This window comes from Felis catus, chromosome B3 (assembly GCF_018350175.1).
Source record: "Felis catus isolate Fca126 chromosome B3, F.catus_Fca126_mat1.0, whole genome shotgun sequence".
In the NCBI taxonomy this organism is placed as follows: domain Eukaryota; kingdom Metazoa; phylum Chordata; class Mammalia; order Carnivora; family Felidae; genus Felis; species Felis catus.
Window position 1 is genome coordinate 50,071,150 of NC_058373.1, and position 26,292 is coordinate 50,097,441.

General features: G+C 34.9%; 1 protein-coding gene across 2 annotated transcripts in view; it reads right to left on the bottom strand.

The window, feature by feature from the left end:
- UNC13C (unc-13 homolog C) overlaps positions 1-26,292 on the bottom strand; it is a 675,102-nt gene that overhangs the window by 309,809 nt on the left and 339,001 nt on the right. For both annotated transcript variants that reach the window (XM_045059288.1, XM_019832393.3), the window contains one exon: positions 25,424-25,565. In XM_045059288.1, coding sequence (XP_044915223.1) covers positions 25,424-25,565 — 142 coding nt within the window. The remainder of the gene's footprint in view (positions 1-25,423; positions 25,566-26,292) is intronic.

Below are 26,292 nucleotides of genomic sequence, written 5' to 3' on the forward strand. Positions count from 1 at the left end.
ATAGGCATTGACAAATTGGACAAGGAAGGTGTCCCCAAATGTAGAACCAAGAACCTGGAGGAAAATGGATGAAAGAAATTCATCTGGAAAGTACAAGGGCCTGCCAGATTGGTTAGCCAAACACTACTTCCGACACTAAGATCACTAAGTACTGAGTGTACCTGGCCAGTAGGACTCTTTATTTGCTGATGTACCAACAAAGGTCTTATCTTTCCTACTTTCCCTATTACTGAATGAGACTTCTAAATTAGTATTACCTTATCTCCTTTTCTCACCACAAGAATACATTGGTAATTTTGGAGGACAAGAACTTTAATTTGTAAGACATAGCATCACAAAGGTCCAAACCTGGAGCTGATGGAGAGACTACCCAGACATCATGGACTTCAAGTTAACTGCAGAAACTGGATACAATTTTGGGATTGCCTACTTGGGAAGGGTGAGGATGAATTCATTTTATTCAAATTAAATAAAGAGATAGAAAGGTTGTATATAAATGTTAGTCAAAGAGGTAGAAGGTGGCAGATACTATAAACATGTTCACTCAACAACCTTTCAACCCCTCCTTTTCTTTTTCTACTTTTATGTAAGTACTTCAGCCTCCCTAGTCACTGGAAATGACCACTTGACATAGTCCTTTTAATCCAGTATAAGCCCAAGTCTTCTGGTCTTGTCTATTATATTTTCTCCTTTTACTATTCTGGAATGTGGATATAGAATAGCTTTCACTAAAGATGATAAAACAAAAAAAAATGGATAAGCTTTGTTCTTTGATGGAATATAATTCAATTACTGTATTAGCCCTCAAATCCCTGTACCTGGAATTCCTACTGCATGAAATAAACCACTTTTTACTAAGCTACAGTTGTGGTTTAATGTGAAAGTAAATGAAATTCTAATCAAATTAAGTAGGAAAATTATTTAAAAAAAAACTATAAAGTTCATTTTTGCTTGATTGCCTCAGATACAATTTAAAACAATTAATTTTTATACTTGCTGTATTTTATGCCATTTCTTAACTACTTAATGTGTTTCCCAAACTCTGACTTTTATGAAAACACAAAGTTTTGCATTTAAGATGGGAAATGACAGGCTCACATAAGAAAACAAAATTTGACAGCAAGAGAAATATCTTTACATACAAGAAAAAAAAATCTGTCACATATAATAGAAAAACCATAGTCTGATTAAATCTTTCTCCACTAGACCATATCCGACCTGATTATTTATCTAACCTAGACTTCTAGTTTAGTTTACCAGTTTGTGAATTTGGCTTTTTAATCAGCAAAGAATAAGGTATTTTACTGCACAAACACTTGAAAAATAAAATGAATATTGTTAGAGCCATTTGCTTTGTGGTTTTCCTTTAACTAAAAATAATTCCCTTCTTAAAGAGTGGATATGTCTAATTTTATGGTTTTTCATTGTTAAAGACTGGTTTTGTTTCCATGGGAATACAATATTTTATTTCTTCCCAAATTAAAGGAAAACATTTCCCCCCCACCCCCGACCCCGGGACTCAGAATTTTTGTGTGTGTCTGTGTTTTTGTTTTTGTTTTTAAATATACGAAATTTATTGTCAAATTGGTTTCTATACAACACCCAGTGCTCATCCCAAAAGATGCCCTCTTCAATACCCATCACCCACCCTCCCCTCCCTCCCACCCCCCATCAGCCCTCAGTTTGTTCAGTTTTTAAGAGTCTCTTATGCTTTGGCTCCCCCACTCTAACCTCTATTTTGTGTGTGTGTGTGTGTGTGTGTGTGTGTGTGTGTGTGTGTGTCTGTGTTTTGTTTTCAATTCATAGGTACCATATCTCTGTAGAGCCAATCAATGTTTTGCCAATTTTTTTTGGCTGCCATCCAAATGACTAATTTCTTTATAATTATTTATTCCAATTTTGCAAATGGTTTCAGTGCAAATATGTTTAGATTTAGAGTTTCCTGGAGATGGCCCAATATCCATCTCTAATGGCTAAAGCAAAACAAAAACAAAAACAAAACCCACTCCTTACTCAAATTATCAGAGTTTAACCCATTCTGAGAAAACCTGCTTTACCTACACAGATGCCCATGATTTTATAAAGTCAATAAAGCCTAAATTCAATGCAAAGAAAAACACACCCTTGCTCAAGTAATCATACTTTGATGGGAAGTCATTACTAATGTAGTTTATCAGCAAATAGTTGTTAAACGGAAACTGCACCTATAATGGCGCTGGATCTAATGAAGAAAGTCAAATACATCTCTCGAGGCAATTATATCACATAAAAAGCCAACAGGAAGTGATGTTACATTAAAAATCATGTCTATTAAAATTATATAAAATTATAGCCATACCTTTTAAGTGTAGCAAATGAGATTTCTATAATATTTTAAATGGTATTGTACTGAGTTTGGTTAATAGAAACATTTAATAAAAGAGACTAAATATATATGAGTAAATATGTGTGGGCGTATGAACTAACAAGTTATAAGGGTATATATCAAAATGTAGGTGGTAGAATTCACAAAAATTTGTATTTTATTTTCATATTTATCTCTTACAATCAACAAAAGTGTACTTTAAAATATCTAGTAATTGTAAATAATCCCACTTCAACTCAGGCTGGAAGACAGAACATTGGCTGAGAAAATCATCAGCCAGAAACCAGCAAGAGCCATCCCGAGGCAAAGCAGCAGCAGCCTTTTAAACAGTAATTAAATTCTCTAGTTACAGCTTAATTCCTTAAACCCTGACCCACCAAATGGAAATAATGTGAGACACTCAGTGTTCACATTTCCTTTTAGTGATTTATTATGAATTACGTAGCCCACTTTCACTGCAATATTGATGTCTCATTTGTTACTGAAGGAAGATCCCAACCCTATTACCTCTGAAGTGTATTATAGCACAGGAACAAATTCTAAGTTCAAAACCCAGGGACAGTGCACAGCGACTTTTCTCACCTGCATTTATTAAGGACAAGTTATGGGTATCAGGATCAAAATAACAGCCCCTAATATTTTACTCTGAATTTTCATGAGGTTTTTCTTTGTAGTAATAGAGCATTGGAGATCCATTCTATAAATTAATGACAAAGCAGATGATAAAAATAACAAGAAATGAATTATATTCTTAGTGGCACTTCCAAAAAAGGACAGGAGGTGAAGAGGGATTCATGCACTGGCTGAAAGAGCCCTTGAAATGTCACAGATCGCAGAACCAAAAGGCAAAGGATTACCTGGTAAGATACACCCATTTGCCTGCCCTACCTTCAAGCCTCACAATTAGATCATAAATACCTCAAAGTCTTGTATTCTAATTTTATATCTAGTGTTTTCTCCACAGATACTATATTGCAGCATAAAATTATTTTGATAGCTAGCTTATGAATTATTAAATACTATTAAAATTTTGCATTAATTAATCAAAACTAATGATGTTAAGATAATAAAAGAAGGGCACTACTGGGTGGCTCAGTGGGTTAAGCATCCCGCTCTTGATGCTCAGGTCACGGTCTTGGAGTTTGTGGGTTTGAGCCCCACACCCGACTCTGTGCTGACAGCATGGAGCCTGCTTGGGATTCTCCCTCCCTCTCTCCTTCTCTCTTTCTCTGCCCCTTTCCTATTCATTCTCTCTCTCAAAAATAAATACATACATACATACATACATACATACATACATAAAATAAAAGGATAACAAAGGCAAAAAAGAAACTTTAGACAAATACGTTACTGCCCATTTTGCTGTGGAAAGAGAGATTAGGAAGACAGAGATCAGAAAATAGAAAGATATATATGATATGTATATGTGGAGGCTGAAAGTATAAACTAGTAAAAACAAAGAGTAAAATTGTGATATTCAGGGGCTGAGTTTGGGAGAGTAATAGAGGTTTTGTTTAAGGGTACAAACTTGTAACTAGTAGATAAATGAGTCCTGGAGAGCTAACACGTGGTAGACTGAATACAGACAACATTACAATCATCAAATGTACTTAGAGACTAGATCATAATTATTCCCACCACAAAAAAAGAAATAACTATGTGATATGATAGAGGCACTAACACCATATTAGTGATATTACAATATATAAATGTATGAAATTAAGGTATTATACACCTTAAATTCATATAATGTGTTTTGTTTTATTTCTTTATTTAAATGTAAGCAGGTTAACATACAGTGTAGTATTGGTTTCAGGAGTAGAACCCAGTGATTCATAACTTATATGTCACACTCAGTGCTCATCCCAACAAGTGCCCTCCTTAATCCCCATTATCCATTTATCCCAACCCCACCCAATACCCCACCAGCACCCCTCAGTTTGTTCTCTGTATTTACGAGTCTCTTGTGGTTTGCCTCTCTATTTGCTTTATCTTATTTTTCCTTCCCTTCCCCTATGTTCATCTGTCATGTTTCTTCAATTCCACATATGAGTGAAATCATATAATATTTTTCTTTCCCTGCCTGACTTATTTGGCTTAGCATAGTACACTCTAGATCCATCCACATTGTTGTAAACGGCAAGATTTCATTCTTTTTTATCCCAAACCAGATAAAAACCCCACTAAAAATAAGAATTTCAGGCCAATATCTCTCATGAAACTGGATGCAAAAATTCTCAACAAGATACTAGCAAATCACATTCAACTGTACATTAAAACAATTATTCACTCAGATCAAGTGGGATTTATTCCTGGGCTGCAGGACTTGTTCAATATTCTCAAATCCATTAGTGAGACACACCACACTAATAAAAGAAAGGATAAGGACCATATTATCCTTTCAATAAATACAGAAAAAGCACTTGACAAAATACAGCATCTTTTCTTGATAAAAACCCTCAAGAAAGGAGGGATAGAAGGAACACAGCTCAACATCATAAACCCATACAATGTTACACCTCAAATGTATTTCAAGTAAAAATAGCAGGTATAAAACTGGAGGCCCAAATGGCACTCTCAAAAATAGGAGAAATGTTTATGTGCATAAGAATGTGTATCTAAGATGGGTGTGGTTTCTACTCACCATTTTTTGGTGCACCTTGTATTTTTCCAAGCTCACTTTATTCACTGTTTTTCTTAGGACAAGTATTTCCTTTCCCTACTCCTGTACCTGATAAACATTTACCTGTCTTTCAAAACTCAGATGAAATATCATCTGTGAATGAAACTTCCCTGAGAGTTTCTGTGGCTTTTTATTTTCTCATATTTTAATCCCTCATACCTGTAGCAAATAGATACTCAAAATTGCTTACTAGAGAAAGAAAAAAAAAAGAAATATCACAGAGTTCCTGTTTCTCCACATTCTCACCAACAATTATTAGTTCTGGTCTTTTTTATTTGCCATTCTGACAGGTGCAAGGTATATCTCATTGTGGATTTGATTTACATTTCTCTGATGATTAGTGATGCTGAGCACCTTTGCATGGGTCTATTGGCTATCTGTGTATTTTCTTTGGAAAATTGTCCATTTAATTCCTCTGACCATTTTTTAACATAATTGTTTCTGGGGTTTGCAGTTGAGTTTTATAAGTTCTTTATCTATTTTGGATATTAACCCCTTATCATATATATAATTTGCAAATACCTTCTCCTATTCAGTAGGTTGCTTTTGTTCATAGTTTCCCTTACAATGCAAAAGCTTTTTCTTCTGTGTTGTTAACTATGTGGAGAAAAGGGACACTGTTGTTGGGAATGTAAATTGGTATAGCCACTGTGGAAAACAGTATGGAGGTTCCTCAAAAAATTAAAAATAGAAATACTCTACTATCTAATAATTCCACTACTTGGTGTTTACCCAAAGAAAACAAACACAAATTCAAAAAGATACATGACCCCTATGTTCACTGCAGCCTTATTTCTAATAGCCAAGATACGAAAGCAACCAAAGTGTCCACTGATAGATGAATGGGTAAAAGAAGATGTACACACATATGCACACATATTAGAATGGAATATTACACAATCCTTAAAAAGGACGAGATCATGCCACTTGAGATAACATGGATAGATGCTATGTAGATAACATGGATAGATGGAGAGGGTATTACACTAAGTGAAATAAATCAGACTGAGAAAGACAAATACCGTATGGTTTCACACATATGTGGAGTCTAAATATCAAATGAACAAACAAATGGTAAGAATCAGACCTATAAATAAAGAAAAGTGATGGCTACTAGAGGAAAGGGTTGTGGGAAGACAGGCAAAATGGGTGAAGGGGAGTGGAACATACAGGCATCCACTTATGGAAGGAGTAAGTCATGGGAATAAAAAGCACAGCATAGGGAATATAGTCAGTAATGTTGTAATAGTGTTGCATGGTGACACATGATGGCAACATTTCTGGTGAGCACAGCATAACACACAGAGTTGTTAAATCACTATGGTAGACACTTGAAACTAAGGTACCATTGTGTGTCAACTATACTTAAATAAATAAAATATCAGTTAAGAGTAATCATACTCTTGTGATCGCTCATTAAACATTACAAATATATTCATGTTTAAATTTGTGGCACAATTATGTAGTTGAAATCGAACCATTTGTTTGAAGTTAGAAATAAAGTCCACTTTAGATGTGTGCTTGACATTTATTTGCCATTTGAATACAGACATTATCTTCCCAAGTCTGACTTTAAGTGGTGACATGCATTTTTTTTCTTAAACTTACTTCTCCCTGAAATAAAGAAGCTGTATGTCAACGACTTGTAAAGCAAAATATAATACAACTATAAAGGTCCTGGAAGAGTGTATGTTGCCATTGTTTTGTGGTTATCTTATTATAGCTCCAATACCCCAAAGTCTGTGATGCAGAGAAGTTATGCCATTTTCATTTTACTTTCAAGGCCAAAGTGTATCAGGCTTGATGGAATAATAAAAAAGGCTTGGAAAAATATCTACCTGATACAAATTTCATTTGAGCCACTTACTAGAAATATGATTTGGGTCAAATTATGCAGTTACATTGAGTCTCCATGTCCAATCTATAAAGTTAGAATATCAATAATTATCTGTTAAAGATGATTATTTATATAACACTTAGAATGATATTGGGCATTTAGTAGGTTTTTAAGTACAGCTAAGGAATGAATGCAGCTACTTTTATGACTCAAACATATAAATATCATTTGCCTCTAACAGAGAAGAACAAGTTACTGCAGATACAGGAAACAGGAAAACATATAATTAGTCTGGTTATCAGAATAGGAAATTTATTAAATAATCAATGTATACTAATGCATATTAAATAATCAATGTATACTAATGGTTCTGGTTCAGAGACCAGAACCAACTTTGGATTCTGTGTCTCCCTCTCTCTCTGCCCCTCCCAAACTTGTTCTCTCTCTCTCTCTCTCTCTCTCTCTCTCTCTCTCTCTCTCTCTCTCTCTCTCAAAAATAAATAAATAAATAAATAAATATAATAAAACATTTTTAAAAATTAAAAAAAAGATTGAGCATCCTTTTACCAATTTTCACTGCAATGAGCATAATTCATGTTATTATATATTTGTATTCAGTGCATTTATTAAATGTCTGAAAAGGTGGAAAAAAAAACTAATAAAAAGTACCCTTCTCTGCACCCCTCTCACACCCTGTATATCCAAGAGACCTCTACAGAGCTTATGACTATTTCTGGCCAGAGAAAAAGGGTTCAACTAAATAGGCAGAATTTATCTCGGGGGAGAACAGAATCAGTGAGCATTAGTTTCTATGGCACCTGACTTGCCTTTCTCTTAGATTCTCCCCATCACCCTTTATTAGAAAAGATGAGTTCTCTTCTCCCACAAAGCTGTAAAGCAATGATGGAAAGGTCAGCAACAAGTTGCAGTTACAACAACCGTCTGATCAGACTTTATGTGAACACTACACTTGAATCGAGCAGCAATCAGGTAATTGCTATTAGCTAATTAGGTAAATACTATTAGCTAACAGCCATCTCATTCCCAATATCGGCAACACAGCACAGCTTAAGGAAGACTTCAGCAGTGATCATTAAGGAATTGCAAAAGAAGAGAAGCAATGTCTGGGAATCATACATTCCAATTAGCTTTTCCACTTAAATCTAAGCTTCAACCAACTATCTGGAATGGGGTAACTGCATTTACGAATTCATAAATAGTAACATTGGTTATATTTCAGTCCTCGCTGGACTCTTTTGAGGTGGATGCTACAAAAAATACCAAGAGATGGAATCCAAAAAGAAAAAAATAAAATAACAAGCCACTGCACAAACACAACAAAGCAACTGATAGCATCTGTGATATTTGGGCATCTCCATTAGCTAAACTTTATCACTAAAATGAAAACCCAAAGTGTCTTGAAAATTTAAGTTGAATGTTTGTAATTATGAACGGCTAGAAGAAAAATTTAGCCAAACGTTTGACTGTTTTCAAACTTCCAAAAGTTTGTATAACAAACATAAAACAATCCAATTTCATCAACTGTACACACAAGTTAACAAAAGTATGCAAAAACATTATCAACCAGATACAAAGTTAAGACTGATTATTCAAGTAAAATTTTAGTATAAGATACTTTAAATTGAATCATATGAAGTTGCCATTTCTACAGGTTAGAAGGGTTGACTATCAGCAATTTCATATGACCCAACCTAGTAATAAACAGTTTTATATAATGAAGTTTTGTTTGTATCCTAGTTTGTACTTGGTAAGATTAAAGAAATAAAAAATAAATAAAAACAACTAGTGCATTCACAAAAACTTGCCCGATTATTAATCAAGATACTGAAGCAATTAGGAGAGGTATGGGAGGGTACTGTGTATGTATGTATTTATTTAATAGGCTCCATAACCAACACAGGATTGAACTCACAATCCCGAGATTATGAGTCCAATGCTCTACCAGCAGAGCCAGCCAGGGGCTCCTGGGAGGGCAAATTAATTACCAGATAATTTAACAATGCAGTTGAGAAAGCTGTGGAGATCTTCAAGATTTACTAAATTTGATTCTCTTGAGAATGGCATCAATCCCAGAGGAGATCACTAAAATATTATCATAAATGCTTTACAAGCAACTCATCTACTCTTCAAGGATTTTCCCATCCCACTCCTCCAATGCAACAGTAGATTAATTTTGTCTAGTCAAAAAATACAAAGATTTTAAGCTCATGTGAGAATTTTATTGTCCTGACATTTGACCCCAAAGTGGAAGACCTTCAAAACTTCTGGCTGTTAAGGAGTTTAGTGGGTTCTAGAAAGGTAAGATCCATACTCTTAAGGGGCAGTAAATTTTTTAAAAATTAGATTTTAAGTAAGGGGTGAAAAAAGAATAGAGTTTCAGAATTAAAAAAAAAAAAGGAGGGGGGTGAATAGTAAAAGCTAGGCAAAACAGTCACAGATGTAAGGTCACCGCCAGATGAGAAAGTCAGTGAGGAGTTAGCCAGGTTGGCAGATTGCATTCACAAATATGTGTTACTCTTGACTTGCATGTTGCACACATTCCTGGTATGTACATATAAAGTCTTCTAGAAGGACTCACTATTCCTGATTGTACATGGCTATTAGCTGTTTTTAGAAATACTTTCTATCTTCTGAGCTCTCAGAAAAGCCAGTGCACAAATGTATAAACTTAATTTTCCCTCAATTTACCATTTTATCCACAACTTTACTCCTATATTGCAAAATATTTTGTGTTCAAATCATTTAGTTTCTTTTCAATCCTAATGACTGAATACACAACTGAAAAATAAAACTGGATTAGTTGCTTCAATTTCTCCTTGGAACAAAGCAAGGTATAAATGAGCAATAGTTTACAATTAAATATTTAATTAAGCATTAAATAGTTAAGCATTAAAGAATAAGGCTTTAAATCACTTTAAATATAAATCTTATGTTAGTAGTGTTAAAAAAAATAAAGTCACTGTCTCCTTTTTAGATGGAATTTTCCAAACACACATATTTAATTATCTGTCAATAGTAAACTTTCATAAAGTAATAAATGTATGATGTCAGAAAGATCCCTGGATATCATCTTGAGGTATGCTAAATGTTCCCACAGAATTCGTGGTAATTTTCCACCCTGTGTTTTTTTTTTTATCCTTACTTCTGTGTGGAAAGAGTGAAAAAGGATAACATGATCTAGTCAAAGCAAAAGCCCAAGAGGTTACTTTCACTGCTTATTTCACTCTAACCAAATAAAAATTCATTTTGTACTTTTTGTCCCTTCAGGTCCAATTCAATTCAAAAGCAGCAAAGTTTGTCAGATGGACACATAACTGAAAGAAAATAACAAGCTTATTATGAAAGCTAAGGACATTTATAGAATTTTCATCAGGCAGGAAAACAGATACTGCAAATACTAAAAAAAAAAAATGTCTAAGTTCACTAAATAATTCTCAAGGAGCATACACAGAGAAGAAAGATCTTTGGAACTTCTTGGGGAAAAAATGTCACTGAAGGAACAGTAAGAAGGAAGAAGTTGGGGTTAAGAAATAGTGAAAATGAAAAAAAGTTTATAAAAGACACTTTCATTGGTAAGAAATTAACTTCAGAAATTATGATTTGAAAACAATTATTAAGTATATTCTTTAGAAAAAATATTTTTAGGCTTATTTTTACCCAACATCATTTTAGGAGATCCTCTCCCTCAAGGAGCTCAAAATATAAGTGCGAAGAGAACACTAATGTACATAAAAGACATGAAAATCATTATGGACTAAAACAAAAATGATCTAAAATGTTGTGTAACTACTAGGAAAATACCATCAGTGTAAGTGGATGTGCCTAAGATGTCACAATTTTTGGGTAATGACTTATTATATATAAAAATCAATAAGCTATGAAAAATTTACAACAGTATTATGTACCAATTTAGCCCCTCCAGGAACCTCTAGTGAGAGAGTCAAATACTTAGAGAAAAAGGCAAAGGCTGGCTGTACAAGTTATAATTTCGAAAAAGTCTGAGACTCATTGTTTTCAGCTGCAAATGTGTAGAAATGCCTAATGACCCGGAGTTGCCTCTAGAATTTAAATGCTATTAAACGTGTAGAACACTGTAAACGATAAACAGGCAGAACACAAGGAATGGTAGTGATGGCGGTCACAGACATGATCGTTGTCATCACCATCATCGTAGAAGAGAAATTCTGTATCATGAATTGTAGAGTGTAAATGAATAATTAATGGAGTACTGATTTTTATTAAAAAAATTTTTTTTAATGTTTATTTTTGAAACAGAGAGAGACACAGAGTGTGAGCAGGGGAGGGGCAGAGAAAGAGGGAGATACAGAATCTGAAGCAGGCTCCAGGATCTGAGTTGACAGCACAGAGCCCGACGCAGGGCTCGAACCCATGAACCGTGAGATCATGACCTGAGCTGAAGTCAGACACTTAACCGACTGAGCCACCCAGGTGCCCCTGGAGTACTGATTATTAACAGAAGGATGAAATTAATTTTTGTCACTGGATTTTTAGCTTATTGAGGTAAAACTGGCAGTTAAAATGTATAATTTACCAGATCTTGGCAAATGTATTCGCCCACGTAACCACAACCACAGTCAAGAGAATTAACACATCTGGTGCAGCCGGGTGGCTCAGTTGGTTAAGTCTCCCACTTTTCAGCTCAGGTCATGATCCCAGGGTCGTAGGAGATTCAGCCCCATATCTGGGCTCTTGGACTCAGAGACTCTCTGTTCAGGGTGGAGCCTGCTTAAGATTCTCTCTCTCACTCTCTCTTAAAAACAAAAAACAAAGAACAAAAAAGAACAAAAACATATCCATCACCTCCAAAAGCTTTCTTGGACTTCTTGAAGTCAATTCCTCTTATCCTTTCCCTTTCTGACTCCCCGGGCAACCACTAACCTAATGTCTTATAGTGCTAGATTGGTATTAGTTTCTATTTTTATTTTTCTATAATTATATAAAAAATGAATAAAACTGTACACTTTTTTTAAATTCCTTCAGTTAATTTAAGATTTATTCATGGTGTATACCAATAGTTCAATTCTTTCCAGTACTAAGTAGTATTACAGCCAAAGTATATATGCCACAACTTGCTTTCCTGTTCACTTGTTAATGAAAATTTGGTTTTTTAGTCTTTATCTATTACAAAGAAATCTGCTATAAATATTTGTGCATGAATCTTTCTTTTTAAGAAACTAATGGGATTTCCCAAGTGGCTGTACCACCTTAGATTCTCACCTGCCAAAGAGTTCCAGCTCCTCCTCATTCGTGACAATACTGGGCAACAGAAGCATAAGGTCTAAAGGAGACAACTGGAAGTATACTATTATAAGGTTTTTATACTGCATGTGAAGTATAATATCACTGATAAGTTAATTGTGATAATTTAAAGATATATACTATACATCCTAAAGCAACTGCTAAAATAAGAAAATGAGATACAACTCCAAGTAGATCAGATGCAGTCATAATAGTTGACAGTTCCAAAAGAAAAAAAAAAAAGAAAAAGAAAAAGGCTAGAACTGATATATGAATTCAGCAAAGTCACAGGATATAAAATCAATGTACAGAGATCAGTTACATTTCTGTACACCAATAATGAAGCAAGAGAAAGGGAAATCAAGAAATCGATCCCATTTACAATTGCAACAAGAACCATAAAATACCTAAGAATAAACCTAGCCCAAAAGGTAAAAGATCTGTATGCTGGAAGCTATAGAAAAATTATAAAAGAAATTGAAGAAGACACTAAGAAATGGAAAAACATTCCATACTCATGGATTGGAAGAACAAATATCGTTAAAATGTCGATACTACCCAAAGCAATCTACACATTCAATGCAATCCCAATCAAATTGCACTGGCATTCTTCTCAGAGCTACAACAAACAATCCTAAAATTTGTATGGGACCACCAAAGACTCTAAATAGCCAAAGTAACATTGAAAAAGAAAACCAAAGCTGGAGGCATCACAATTCCAGACTTTAGCGTGTATTACAAAGCTGTAATCACCAAGACAGTATGGCATTGGCACATAAACAGACACATAGACCAATGGAATATAATAGAGAACCCAGAATTGGGCCCACAAATGTATGGCCAACTAATCTTTGACAAAGCAGGAAACAGTATCCAATGGAAAAAAGACAGTCTTTTTAGCAAATGGTGCTGGGAGAACTGGACAGCAACATGCATAACAATGAATCTGGACCAATTTCTTACACCATACACAAAAATAAACTCAAAATGGATCAAAGACCTAAATGTGAGATAAGAAATCATCAAAATCCTAGAGAAGAAAACAGGCAACAACCTGTTTGACCTCCAATACAGCAACTTCTTACTTGAACTATCTCCGAAGGCAAGGGAAATAAAAGTGAAAATGAGATACTGGGACCTCATCAAAATACATACATACATACATACATACTTCTGCAGAGCAAAGGAAACAATCAACAAAACTAAAAGGCAACCAATGGAATGGAAGAAGATATTTGCAAATGACATATCAGATAAAGGGTTAGTATCCAAAATCTATAAAGAACTTACCAAACTCAACACCTGAAAAACAAATAATCCAGTGAAGAAATGGGCAGAAGACATGAATAGACACTTTTCCAAAGAAAACATCCAAACGGCCAACAGACGCATGAAAATACGCTCAACATCGTGCATCATCAGGGAAATACAAATCAAAACCACAATGAGATACCACCTAACAGCAGTGAGAGTGGTTAAATTTAACAACTCAGGCAACAACAGAGGTTGACCAGGCCATGGAGAAATGGGAACCCTCTTGCACTGTTGGTGGGCATGCAAACTGGTGCAGCCACTATGAAAATAGTGTGGAGGTCCTCAAAAAATTGAAAATAGAATTACCATACACTTGAGTAATAGCACTATTAGGAATCTTTCCAAAAGATAAAGAAGTACTGATTCATAGGGGCACATGATACCCTATCAACGGACAAATGGATAAAGAAGATGTGTTTTATATACACTTGGCAATAAGAAAGAACGAAATCTTGCCACTTGCAAAAATGTGGTTGGAACTGGATGGTACCATGCTAAGTGATATAATTCAGTCAGAGTAAGACAGATATCATATGTTTTCACTCATATGTGGAATGTGAGATACTTTACAGAAGCCCATGGGGAAGATAAGGGGAAAAATAGCTTCAAACAGAGAGGAAGGCAAAACATAAAAGTCTCTTAAATACAGAGAACAAACTGAGGGTTGATGCAGGGTGAGGGAGGGAATGGGTGATGTGCATTGAGGAAGCACTTGTGGGATGAGCAGTGGGTGAGTGTTGTACGTAAGCAATGAATAATGGGACTGTACTCTCGAAACCAATGGCACACTGTATACACTGTATGTTAGCTAACTTGACAATAAGGTATATATTTTTTTAAAAGGCAGAGAAAAAAGGAGACAACTTATTCTTCTACTAATTATGGAATGGTGTGTCATTGTGGTTTTGCCTTCCTGAATGATTAATGACATTGAGCATGTTTTTATATATTTATTTCCTATTCCTGCAAATGTTCTGTGTGCCTTTCAAAATAATATGTATTCTGTTGTTCTTGGGTGCAGTGTTTTAAGCAGCAGACCCACAAGAAATAGACCTATTTGTGTCTTCATATATCTAAAATGTATTTCTTTTAGGCTGGATATTGTTGGGCTTTGCTTTTTTGTTCGATATGACAATCTCTGCCTTTTAAACCTAGTGTTTAGACTTTTCACATTGAATTTGATCAATGAAATGGTTAGGTTTTAATCTATCATCTTGCTATTTTTTAATTTTCCTCTTAGTTTTTTTTAACCCACTTTTCCCTTTTTTTCTGTTTTGGATTTTGAGTAGTTTTTATAATTAAAATTTATCTATTTTGTTGGTGTATTAACTATATTATGTTTGTTCTATAATTTTAGTGCACAGACTTTATAGCACACCTTTAATTTATCATCAAATAGGGGTGCTTTAGTGGCTCAGTCAGTTAAGTTTCTGACTTTTGATCTCACACTACCTGAGATCAAGCCCCATGTCAGTCTCTGTACTAACAGCACAGAGCCTGCCTGGGATTGTCTCTGCCCCTCCCCAACTCTCTAAAAATAAATAAATAAATTTAGGAAAAAAAATTAAAATAAATTATCACAATCTACAATCAGTGTCATATCCTTTTAATCTTTCTGCAATTACCATATATTTTAATTATTACATGAGCAAGTAATAGTTATTATTTAAATATGGAGTAATCTTTTCAATAAATCAAAATATCATAATGGTTTATTATATTTGTTAATATAGTTAATATCGGCCAATGTTCTTTATTTCTTTTTATGCATTTATATAAATCTACATTTTCATCTAGTATTACTTTTATTCTGTTTGAATAACTTTCATTAACACTTCTTACAGCGCAGGTCAGAAAGAAAGGAATTCTTTCAGCTTTCCTATGTCTGAAAAAGCCTTTATTTTGCCCTAGAAATTATTTTGTCACATCTGGTTTTGAAAGGTATTTTCCCTGGGTATAGAATTCTACTTTGACAGTTTTTGTCCTACTCAATTATTACTAACATCATTTCTTATGAGAAGTATGCTGCCATCTTTATTTATCTTACTCTGCATATAATGTGTCTTTTTTCTCTAGAAGCCTTCAAGATTTTCTCTTCTCTCCTGGTTTTGAATAATGTGATGATGATGCATCTTAGTGTAATTTTTTTTTTCATTTTCTTATGCTAGAGGTTAAGCTTCTTGAGTCTATGGGTTTCTACTTTTAATCTAACTTGGTAACAAATGGCTATTATCTCCTCAATTTTTTTTTACTGTACCGATCTTTCTTCTTTGTCCTTTAGAATACTCCAATTACATGGTTTTGGGTGCTTTAAATGGTCTCATTGCTGTATATATTTTTTACTTTTTCTGTGTTTCTATTTTGCTATCATTATATCCTTAATAGTCTTTTCTTCTGTAATACTTAATTTATCATTCCTAATCAGTGTACTTTTCATTTTGTACATTGTATGTTTAGTTTATAGAAGTTAGGTTTGTCTTTTTTTTGTTTTTGTTTTAAATAGCTTCCATATCTCCATTTCCATATCTTGTTCTCATATGGGATTGTTTTATACTGACTTTTCCATGGTTCTCTTTGTGTGATTGGTTTGAACAAATGATCCTCATAACTGAATGAAATAGCATGGAAAGGGCCTTTACTGTGGTCATAGAAGAAAATGAGTGTTGGTTCTTTGACTCAACTTGCTAGATAAAATCGTTAGAAATTATCTATTGACCTCTCATCTATAAAATGACAATAACAACAATGCTTTGTAAAGCATTGTGAAGTGTAATATATGTGACAGGAAGGGAGACAGAGTAAATAGCTACACAAATATAAATGCCTATAATTATGATATTTTCAATGATTTGAGTTTCAGATTCTCCTTCCTAAACATGAAGATTTCCTCAACAAGGCACTTGCCTATTAGAACTTTTTTTTTAATGTCCTGTAGTGAGATACATTTAAATTTTTTTTAATGTTTGTTTATTTTTGAGAAAGACAGAGACAGGATGCAAGTGGGTTAGGGGCAGATAGAGAGGGAGACAAAGAATCCGAAGCAGGCTCCAGGCTCCGAGCTGTCAGCACAGAGCCCAACATGAGGCTCCAACTCACGAGCTGTGAGATCATGACCTGAGCTGAAGTGAGATGTGCAACTGACTGAGCCACCCAGGCACCCCTCTATTAGAACTTCTTTTGTTCAGCTTTCAAATATTATCATACTTAAATACCTTTTATTTAGAAAAAAATAACTCTTCTATTGTCAAAGCTAGCCAAAGCGGCAACACCAGGCAGACTTGCCCATTCTCTCCTAACTTCTAAGGATGGACTCTCTCTGTCCCCAGCTGATAAGGGGGGGGGGAGGGGGGCTCTTAAGGGGAAGTAATCATCTTTCATATTTACCTCAGTGTCTGTAGTATCAAGAGTGAATTATTTCCCTAAAGATTGTCAGATATGGTACTGAAAAAAAAATGCCCAGGAAATCAAATTTTCACTTTATTGTTCTGGGTCATTAGAGATCTGCAAACTTCCATTTCGGCAAAATATGACTATCATGGTGATCTTCTTTTCCTGCCTTCAAAATGGTTGGTCTACACATGGGGTACAATCCAAGAAGTAGGAGGAAGAACCAAGTAGAGGTTGACTGGAATTGTAATCTTTGAGTCTCAAAAACACTTGAAAGATCCAGATGGTTCTGGTGCCTTGACTAGATATAGTCTACTCAGGGGCAATTGCTTTAACCTACAAAGCCAAATTAGTCACCAGGAGACCACCAGGATTTTCCTCCTTCCCTTCCTCACACAAAGCACAACTGATGGGTGTAAGGTGTTCTTATCACATAATGACCAATAGCACATAACTTGTATGCTTTATTTTATGAAGATGAATTGGACTAATTGGTTAAAATGCAAGGAACCTTCTTGGCAAAAACTCTTGAGTGCTAGAGTTGAGAGACACATGGCCACAGGGCCAAGGCCATTATCGAAGTTAATGATATGAAAAGCTATTTAATAGTGATCAGGAATCAGACCAGAGTAGAGAGGAGAGAAGGAAGAAGAAAGAAAAGTGGGAGGGAGAGCAGGAAGGATAGAGTGGCAGGATAGATGGAGGGAAAAGAGAAATAAGAAGTGGAGACAGGGAAAAACACATACAGATGAACAAACTGTCAGAGAACAGAGAGGAAAAAAAAGAGCATATTGACTGCTGCCATTTTGGAGTTCTTGTTTGTCTTTTCCTGGATTCCTGCAGGGGCTTTCTGTGTCTGTGTAATAAAATCTGTTTCAAAATAATCCCTTTTCCATAGACTAGTTTAAGTATAGCACCCTTATAGAATAGTCCTCACTGCCCCCAAGGGTTTGCTGTTTTTAATCCAACTGCTTCCTCAAGATTTAGGGGGATTGTGTTTAAATTCTATTTAATTCTCAGTTTGCAACTAAGTACAAGGCCTTTTATACCTTGGCCTATGGACTATCACAGTGCTATCTCCAAGTATCTGTCCTGATCTGAAATTTTAGTGTTTGTTGACTGGCAATCAACTCTCTTTGGAGACCTTAAGTTCACACTTCAGTGACTTCAGCCCAAATCTGTTTCCACATACTCTTCCTCTCCTTATTACAAAACCCTTAGTTTCTGGTGTGAAGCATTGATAAAGTAAAGCTATTCTACTGACTCTGCTGTGTGGATGGGTAATGGCTCAATCTCATTTACTAAGTAAAAGGCAGTACTGGTTATTATATCTCCCTACTACCAGGCATACTCACAATACAGACAATGATTAGTAAACGAATTTCTAATCCCACAAAGTGTGACTAAACTCTTTGCTTTAGACAGTTATGGAACAATCTTCCTGACAAATGACTTCTTGATGTTAACACCATTGTTGTAAGCTAGCACAGACAACTGAGGAAATATTCCTTTCTCAACTAGCCCAGAAAAGGCCTGTGCTAGTGATCTAAGCAATAAATCAAATCACTGATCACATGCAGGTTGTCATTTTAAAATACTGATCTGCTGTGCTATGGAGATATTTGTATTTAATTGTAGTATTTAAATAAGCTATCTCCTATAGAGCTTGGTTTATGCTTAATTCCTACTCAGCCCTCAGCTAAGCAGCACATGAAAAGGTGGAGAGCCATGGGCCTGAGGCACCCTGTGTGCCCCCTATCTGGTTAGCTGTAAATTGAACATGGCTGACATTCTTCAAATGGATCAAGGCTATTACGCCTTTCTAAACAACAATTTTATGAGTTTCTAGTGCTTACATGTTAAGAGTCTGCATGTACAGTGTCTCTTAAAAGAAATTTTATTGACTAGGGAGTCAATTTTTTTGCACACTGTCCATGGTGAAACAGATTCACAGGGGCTAAAGGGCTTCTGGATGTCAAGAGGCATGTTTATCCAAAAAAGTTCTGGAACTTAAGTTTATCAAGTTGTAGTCTAGATGGCTTTTTGGCGTAATGTGAAGTCACTCTTCAAGTCAGTACTTTCCACTGGCCTTGTAAGTACAGCGATTTGCATAAATGGGCACTTAGGAAATGTGGGTGGAATTTGATATCCACTAAGCAAGTGGAGGTCGTTGTCTAGTCAATTACATAAGTAAGGTGTTTAAACACCATTGCTGTGCCTGTTCAACACCACCATAAATAATGGGAATATGTTTGTACTCCTACCACAGGCATTGTGTTGACTAGGCTATGTTATTAAAATAATTTTTTAGGGGCACATGGGTGGCTCAGTTGGTTCAGCATTGGACTTCAGCTCAGGTCATCATCTCACGAATGGTGGGTTTGAGTCTCACATTGGGCTCTGGGCTGACAGCTCAGAGCCTGGAGGCTGCTTCAGATTCTATGTCTCCCTCTCTCTACCCCTCCCCTGCTCACATTCTGACTCTCTCTCTCTCTCTCTCAAAAGTAAATAATAATCATTTTTTAAATTACAATATTTCTTTAATACAAATTAAAAAAAATAACTAACAAAGGGGAACCTTCTTGCTCTGTTTGTAGAAACACAAACAGGTATAGCCACTCTGGAAAATAGTATGGAGTTTCCTAAAAAGTTAAATATAGAATTATCCTATGATCCAGGATTTGCACTACTAGGCATTTATCAAAAGAATACAAAAATACTAACTCAAAATGATACATGTTTCCTAATGTTTATAACAATCTATACAATAGCCAAATAAGAAAAGAGCCCAAGTGTCCGATGACTGATGAATGGATAAAGATGTGAGACATACACACAATGGAATAGTATTCAACCACGAAAAAGAATGCAATCTTGCCATTTGCAAATGACATGGATGGAGCTAGAGGGTAATATGGTAAGTGAAATAAATCAGAGAAAGATAAATACCATATGATTTCACTCATATGTAGAATTTAAGAAATGAAGAAAGGGGAAAAAAGAAAGAGAGAGGGAAACCAAGAAACAGATTCTTAACCATAGAGAATTGATGGTTACCAGAGGGGAAGTGGATGGGGGATGGGTAAAATAGATGATGAGGATTAAGGAGAGTACTTGTGGTGAGCACCAGGTGATATATGAAAATGGTGAATCACTATATTATACACCTGAAATTAATATTACATTATATGCTAACTAAAAATTAAATAAAAACTTTAATTAAAAAATAACACATGTCTACCAGCTTCCCTATAGGAGGGAGTCAGCATGAAGTTTTGTTTTCATTTTATAATTTAGCAAAAACAAAGCACCAACTATCAACCATAGAGTCTTGAAAGAATAGTATCTACATAACATAAATGTAAGCCTCTTAACTCCAAAATTTTATTCAAATAGGCAGATTATACTGCCATTTTCTCTCTAAAATCCACTAGAAGAAACTTACACCTTTTCCTCCTGGGGAAATGATTTGTGATAAGCATAAAACATTTCATTAACTATAGCATAGGAAAATAATATCGAATGTCATAATTAATTATGAAATGATCAAATATACAACTTACTTGGATCAAAGAGCAAAGATAACAAGCACCTTAGATTTATGTAATACTTTATCATTTCAAAGCACTTTCATATAGGTTATTTTAATTAATAGCCATATGATGCTTTAAAACTTGTATGTGTTTACAACCCCTCCTAACCTGTATTTCTGCAAGGGCTCAAATGGTCATGCCTCTGTTCTTGGCAGAAACCTTCTAGAGTGCCCCATTCTTAACTCATACAACATCCATAGTCTTATGAAGATTAAAATTTTAAACTTCTTTTTTTAACTCAAGGTAAGAGAGCTAAAATTAAAATAGAAATTACTTAGCATTAATCTCTTGAGAGTATCAGATTGCCATTAATGAGGGGTTATTAAACTTTCAAACAAAAAAAGTTTGAAAAATTACTTCATTTTCATTTTCATCTTATCAGCCTTGTGAGTGCCTGCCTTCTTCAGGTCAAAGGACTTTTCCCAAGAGAATAGTTTAGGTGTCAGAAAAAATACTCCTCTTTATTTTTACTTGCATCTTCTTTGTGGCTTCAGAACAGGGGATTGCTTTGTAGTCTTGGCTCTACCTACCTAATAGTCTTTTCACTAAAATGAGGGAGTTGAATAAAACAATCTCTCAGATCTGTGCTAATTTTAGTTCTCTAATTCTTTTCAGTAATACTTTCCTTTTACAGCACTTTGTTCATTAGTCTTCTCTTGGCCTCACTATTCAGAAGAGATTTTTTTGACATGAAAACATTATTGCCGTGTTTGCTATAAAGTCCTGAATCTTACCACAAGGGATGTGATTATGTTATTAATGGTAATAATTACAATTAATAATGATACTGCCATTTTTAATGCTTACCAAGTGCCATGAAATCTATACACATAATCTCAATAGGACAATCCTGTGAGGTATAGATTCTTACTATTTTTCATAGTGAAAAAGCTAAAGCTTAGAATTTAATTACCCAAAATGCAAACTATAGCCATACTATTCATAAGATATCCTATTTTCAGAATGTCAGGACACGTTTTTACACTCCAGTTCACAGGGCAGAACTGTCAAGGTAGTGGGAGGCATGGATGAGCTCATCTATGATTTGTATGCATTTTTCAAAATCTTCACATAAATTCAATATGAACTCATTTTCTTCTGCAAAAGAAAACTCCTTATAAAAGAAGATAAATTTGAAATTCTCATGCCTTTCATGGTAAAATGAAAGCATGCACAGGTAGATTCAAAATAATATTTTCCAGAACCAGCAATGTAGAAACTCACTATTATGGATGGAATGGTGGAGTTCTAGAAACCAGCAACAAAAAGACTTACTGCTGAAAATTTAGGCATTTGTTTTTGGTATTCTAAATGGGACAAATAGAAAACATGTGTGAGTATAACTTAACACTCACACATAGTCTGTAGAGCAAAAAATATTGTGAAAATATTATGCAAATTATATATATGCGTGTGTGTGTGTGTATATATATATATATATACATATATATATATATATGATATGAACAGCAGAGCGCAATGGGTTTGAATTTGAATTTCTCCTTCCTTGAAAATAGTGTTGCTTAAAAAATAGATATATTGTTATTGCCATTGTAGATAATGCATCTTCTCAAAATAAAAACCAAAGGCATACAGTACAGTGAATTATATGAAAACTTCCCCCAAATACAGATAATTCTTGTCTCAACTGTCTATTCCAGTATACTCTTCTGTATACATGCCCCATCAATTATGAGGCTTTCTATCTTGTCTGGTGGGAACAAACTCAATTCCTGACCTGGATGAGCATCGGGCAGGCACACCTAGACCTTCTGGATAGTCCTTATCTTGTTCTTGGGTAGTGTCCTCACATGTATGCACTTATCATTACATTATTCAGCTGATTTCTCAAGGGAACCCCTTGCAGTATTAAAATATTACAATAAGTATTTATACTATTGTATTCCTTTGTATGGATGCTTTATTTCACACACATAACTGGCAATCTATGGACAAAACATCTCTAGAACTTGGCTGTTGCTTGACATGCCTTGTGTTGACTCTCATACTGTTTTATTTAATTCTACTTATCAATTAAATTCAGATTTCCAGACTTTCTAATTCTAGTCAAGAGGGAATAATGGACTTGAGATACCTTCCCACACAAAAAAACAAAAAGTGGACAAAGTGAATGGTTTTTAATATACTGGAGATGTGCCAGGAAAGGACAGTGATCCCAAGGAAACAAAAAACAAATAAGGTGAGCCTTATGATTACTTCAGTTAACTGCCTTGAGGTGGTTTTCAGGTCACTGTGCAAGGAGAAGGAACTCAGGTGGAGTCCACTGGACTCTGAGTGAAAAACACAGAGCCAAAATCCAGGAAGACCAAGGCAGCTAAAGGCCACAGGCATAATGTCAAAAAGAACTGAACAGAAGGAAAAGTTTGACAATCTGCAGAGGGTTCCTCTTGAGTAATCAAGTAAGTCATGATAAGACATATTGAAACCACTCAAGGCCCAGGTAAGAGGCATCAAAAGAATTACAAATAACAGTGCCCAGCACTGACCAACACCAGAAATAGTGCTTGTTTCTACCTGGGAGACTGGAAAAATTTATCATTCATGAGTCAGTGGGGAAACTGCACAGTAGAGTCTTGCTTCAGTATTGAGGAATAATTAGCCCAAAGTTGAGCACTATTTCATTTCAACCTAACAAATTCTAAAAGCAACATCCAAAAAAAAACCCCAAACTGTTTCCATGTAACTTAATTATTTTTCACAGCAAAGCTCAGAAATATTTATAGGATGCCAGAAATATCCATCAGCCAGCAAGGTAATTTTTGCAATCTGGCATCCTATATAAAGTTACCAGGCATGTGAAGCAGCAGGAAAATGTGACACATAATGAAGAGAAAAATCTATCAGGCAAAACTTACTAAGAATGGACAGAGATGTTAGAATTGGCAGTCAAGGACATCAGAACAGTTTTAAGTTGTGCATGTGTTAAAAAGTGAAGTAGAGAAAGACAATTTAAAGGGAATAAGAAGTGAATATTTTCAAAAAGCACATGTGATAAAGGACTATTGTCCAAAACATTCAAAGACTTTTAAAACTCAACAATTAGAAAAAAAAAACACCTCTTCTTTAAAAATTCTTATAAAAACCTCACCAAAGAAGATATACAGATGGCAAATAAGCATTCGAAAGAATGCTGCATATCATATGTCATCAGAGAAATGACAGTGAATACAATATACCACGATGCACCTATCATAATGGCCAAAGCCTGGAACATAAACAATACCAAATGCTAAAGATTCAGATGAACAGGAACCGTCATTCATTGCTGGTGGGAATGCCAAATGGTACACCCACTTTAAAAGACAGTTTGCTGGTTTTCTTACAAAACTAAACATATTCTTACCATCCAATCCAGCAATTATGCCTCTTGGCATTTGCGCAAAGGAATTGAAAACTTATGTTCACACCAAAACTTGCATATGAAAGTTTATAGCAGCTTTATATCTTAATTGCCAAAATTTGGAAGCAACCAAGATGTTCCTCAGTAGGTCAACAGATAAATAAACTGTGACACAGCTAGACAATGGAATAAAATTCAGTGCTAAAAACAAATGAACTATCAAACCATATAAAAGACATGGAGGAAATTGAATGTCTATTACTAAGAGAAAAAAGCCAACATGAAAAGGTTACATACTGTGTGATTCCAACCCTTTGACGTTCTTCAAAAGACAAAACTATGGAGACAGTAAAAAGATCACTGGTTGTCTGGAATTCTGGGATAAAGGGGGGTGAATAGGTGGAATAGGTGCAATAGGGGGATGAAGAGGATTTTTTAACACAAAGTACTCTAGAATTAGACTATTTTTCCAAGAGTCAGTTGCTCTAAGTTTGCCATAGTCCTGTCCTTTTTTGTTGCCCTTATCCTTCTTGATTCATTATTTTACTGCTTTCGAGGCTTGAAATTATGACTGTCAATTGATTTTTGCCTTCTGTTAACAAATGAAGGAATATAAAAATGGTTCCTTCTATCAGTGTGAAGGGAGGAACCATCCAAACTCATTCTATAGCACCCACTGTTATTTAGTCCCAACAAACTTCCCAAGTCTATTTCTCAACATTTCCCTCATCAGCCCGTATACACATTTTCATTTCTTACTCACTATTGCCTATATTCCCAAACAAGCTGGAGGTGTTAAGTTCACTTACTTAGCATGTTAACAAGATCCATGTTTAAGCCATTAGCACAGAAAGGAGGAAAGAAAATGAAATGACTGTCCTTAAATTCAGGGTTAGGAATTTTCATTTCTACCAAATGCTAAGTGGAAGTAATTTTATGTCTCTAGAAAGAAAAGAACCCATGTCAGAAAAATAACTTTTTGCTGTTTAGTGTAAAATATAAGACGCTTAAAAATAAATGACCTCAAAGATAATGAGAGGTTGTAAAAGTTATCATCAACCATTTCATCATGGTGTAGGTGGGATGGGCCAAATCCTGCCCAAATCTATTGCCTTTAGACATAAATCTTCAGACGTCAAAATATTGGTCAATCAAGCCAGTAAATTCCTCATTGCGTTGGGTCAACCCAAGTTACAAAATTATTTATTCCTTTTTCTCCTGTAAAGTCACCCCAACCATGCCACCTTTTGTTTGAAATGCTCTTTTTACTCACTTGCTTCCAAAGATAAAGAATAAAGAATATGAGTATTAAGTGACTTCATAACAATCTTACTTTTTATATTTTTTTGCATAGATAGTATGAGATACTTATTGCTTCTATATACTTATTGCCACCTTTTGTTTGAAATACTTTCTACTCACTTGCTTCCAAAGATAAAGAATAAAGAATATAAGAGTATTAAGTGACTTCATAACAATCTTACTTTTTATATTTTTTGCATAGATAGTATGAGATACTTATTGCTTCTATATTTAGCATGCCTCCACTAAATTTATTCCCAAATGCATTAACAAGCATAATATTTTCACACTATGTACTTACAAATAAAACTTCTCATCCCATACTGGATTCAAGTTTCCAAAAATGGTTTTAGTTCTTCTTTTGTTCTTTCCAACTTGAACAGTAACATATGGGTCACTAGACCCTGTTTTGTCTTTTGCCTGCAAGCCTTGTGCAGAAACCACTGAAATAAGCCAAAATGGACATTTTAATATAAAGATTTCCTCAAAAAAAAAAAGGGACTATTTATAATGAAGCATTTTCTAACACATTGTACACTGGGTTTACAGATGCACTTCCAGGGCTTCTATTATGAGCATTAGGACTTAAAAAAATACTTAATGTAATAATTAAAATGCTAAGTATTAAACCCTTCCTTGAATATTTGCTTCTGCTTGAAATGAATATTAACTATATACATACACTTTCATATACACATCAGCTATATACTTATATATAGATTACTGCATACACACATAGAGAAATAATGATGCACATACAGTATGCAAAAGTTTATCCAACATAATCCAAATGTCTGTAATTTAAACTGTACTTCTATTTATGAGCTTGCTGTTACTATTTTTTTTTTTAGTTTGTTTATTTATTTTGAGACAGACAGCATGAGCGTGGAAGGGGTGGAGGGAGAGGGAGAGAGAGAATCCCAAACAGGCTCTGCACTGTCATCAGAGAGCCTGATTCAGGGCTTGATCTCATAAACCATGAGATTATTACCTGAACCCAAACCAAGAGTCATATCACCCCAAGTTTGCTATCACTATTGATCAAGTCAACCTAGTAAATAAAAAGCTTCTTTATCTTATAAGTGCCATATGAGTAAGTTAAGACGCTTGGTAACATTAACACAACATGCATGCGCTTGTTGTTAATGTTGTAAGCAACTTCAGGAGTTC